Below are 1641 nucleotides of genomic sequence, written 5' to 3' on the forward strand. Positions count from 1 at the left end.
GTTAACGTCACACTTTTTGCGTTCTTAGAAGCTGGCGTAGCAGTTTGTTTACTTGTTGACTTGACTAGCGAGTGCTCAGCCCCTGTGTGGAGTGAAGACAATATCTGAGTGGAGTCCAGATTGTAGTAATGTCTGCTTGAGTGGTCAGCAGCGGGAGAACACGTCAGAACTTTGTAATCGGCGAGGGGGTCTTCTGGATGAAGCCTATTCGTTTCATATTCGGTTGCCAGCCTTGTACTTGCACCACCTGTCGCACCGCGCTCTTTCTCATGTGGCAACTGCATTGTATCATCTTTCACACTATGCGTCATCTCTCCACGTGATGGGGATGCATCACTCCTTACTACAACCACAGCTTCACCACATGGCCACGCCGTAATATCTCCCCTTTCTGTCACTGTTAGTTCACTCGGTGACCTGACTGCACCGCCATCCCTCACACCACGACATGCCTCTCTGTCACGCGATGGATTTGTATAGCCTGTTTCTCTACTTCCCATATCCTCCTCCCTCTGTCTCCCCTCCTGGGGATTCCTCTTATCACCTAACATCCCACTTTCAACCCGCGACATTTCTAACTTATTCCTGTGTTGACGAGGTTTCTCCTCTCCAGAACCCTCCGCAAATCCTGCGCGTGACGTCGTCAGCCTCCCCTCTGGCTGCCTCTGTGGTGTAGAGAGTTTTGACGTGGGCCTATGCGCACCCCCTGAAGAACTCCTATCTCGAGCTGTGTCTTCCTTCGCTATCTTTGACTCATGGGTGTCAGTTGTGTCTCCCCTTGCTGTCTTTAACACTTGGCTCTTACCGATATACTTACTTTCGTCTCGAAGCGTTTTTGCTCCCGAAAGAATATCAAACTTAAGTGAACTTCGACCTTCGACCGTTTCATCAGTTACCGTCTCTAACACATAGTGGTCATTGTGGTATTGGCCTTGGTGTGTACATCCCGTGACCGCAGAAAGAGCGCCGCAGCTCGACACAGGTGACATTTGACCCTACACAGCTGGTCTCCCGTGCTCATTTTCGACGTCTTCCGTTTCACGTCCTCCTCTGCACGGGTTGATCTCCAAACATTTCCCCTCTCGACATCCTCCTCCTCCCTCCTCACCACAGAGCTCTTCCTGTCTCTGTGCCCTCCAGCAGCGGCCATCCCTGCCTCTCCACCCAGCGTCATCTGCGACGTCACCACGCCCCCGTAACAGTGACCCCGTTCACCGCCATCACCACCAGGCTGGGTGTACGTTGTCCTGCTACTTGTGGTCAGCCCTTCCGACTCGCTTCCTGTGTGGTAGGTAGGCCCACTGATCACTTGTTGAGTGCCTGGAACATTGTAGTCAGAATAGTATGGTATAAGGTCTATGATTTGCTTGTTGTGTACCTTGTCTATTAATCATAATAGATTGGTACAAGCGTAAATGCGCGTGCGCACACACCCACACGCCCATACACACATACAAACACACAAACTCACAAACACACTAACACACACATACACAAACACACAAATACACACAATCACACACATACACACACACACACACACACACACACACACATACACAAATACACAATACACACACTACACACATACGTTCACACACATAAGATATTTTATCTTTGCAAAAAGCAATAGTTTTACAG

General features: G+C 49.7%; 1 protein-coding gene across 1 annotated transcript in view; it reads right to left on the minus strand.

Moving 5' to 3' along the window:
• Nucleotides 1–817: 817 nt before the first annotated feature.
• LOC101857979 overlaps nt 818–1641 on the minus strand; it is a gene marked incomplete in the record, with an annotated part of 11992 nt that continues 11168 nt past the window's right edge. The window contains 1 exon segment of the mRNA XM_005107929.3: nt 818–1320. Within this exon segment, the coding sequence (XP_005107986.2) occupies nt 902–1320 (419 nt within the window).

This window comes from Aplysia californica, unplaced genomic scaffold (genome assembly GCF_000002075.1).
Source record: "Aplysia californica isolate F4 #8 unplaced genomic scaffold, AplCal3.0 scaffold00644, whole genome shotgun sequence".
NCBI lineage: Eukaryota > Metazoa > Mollusca > Gastropoda > Aplysiida > Aplysiidae > Aplysia > Aplysia californica.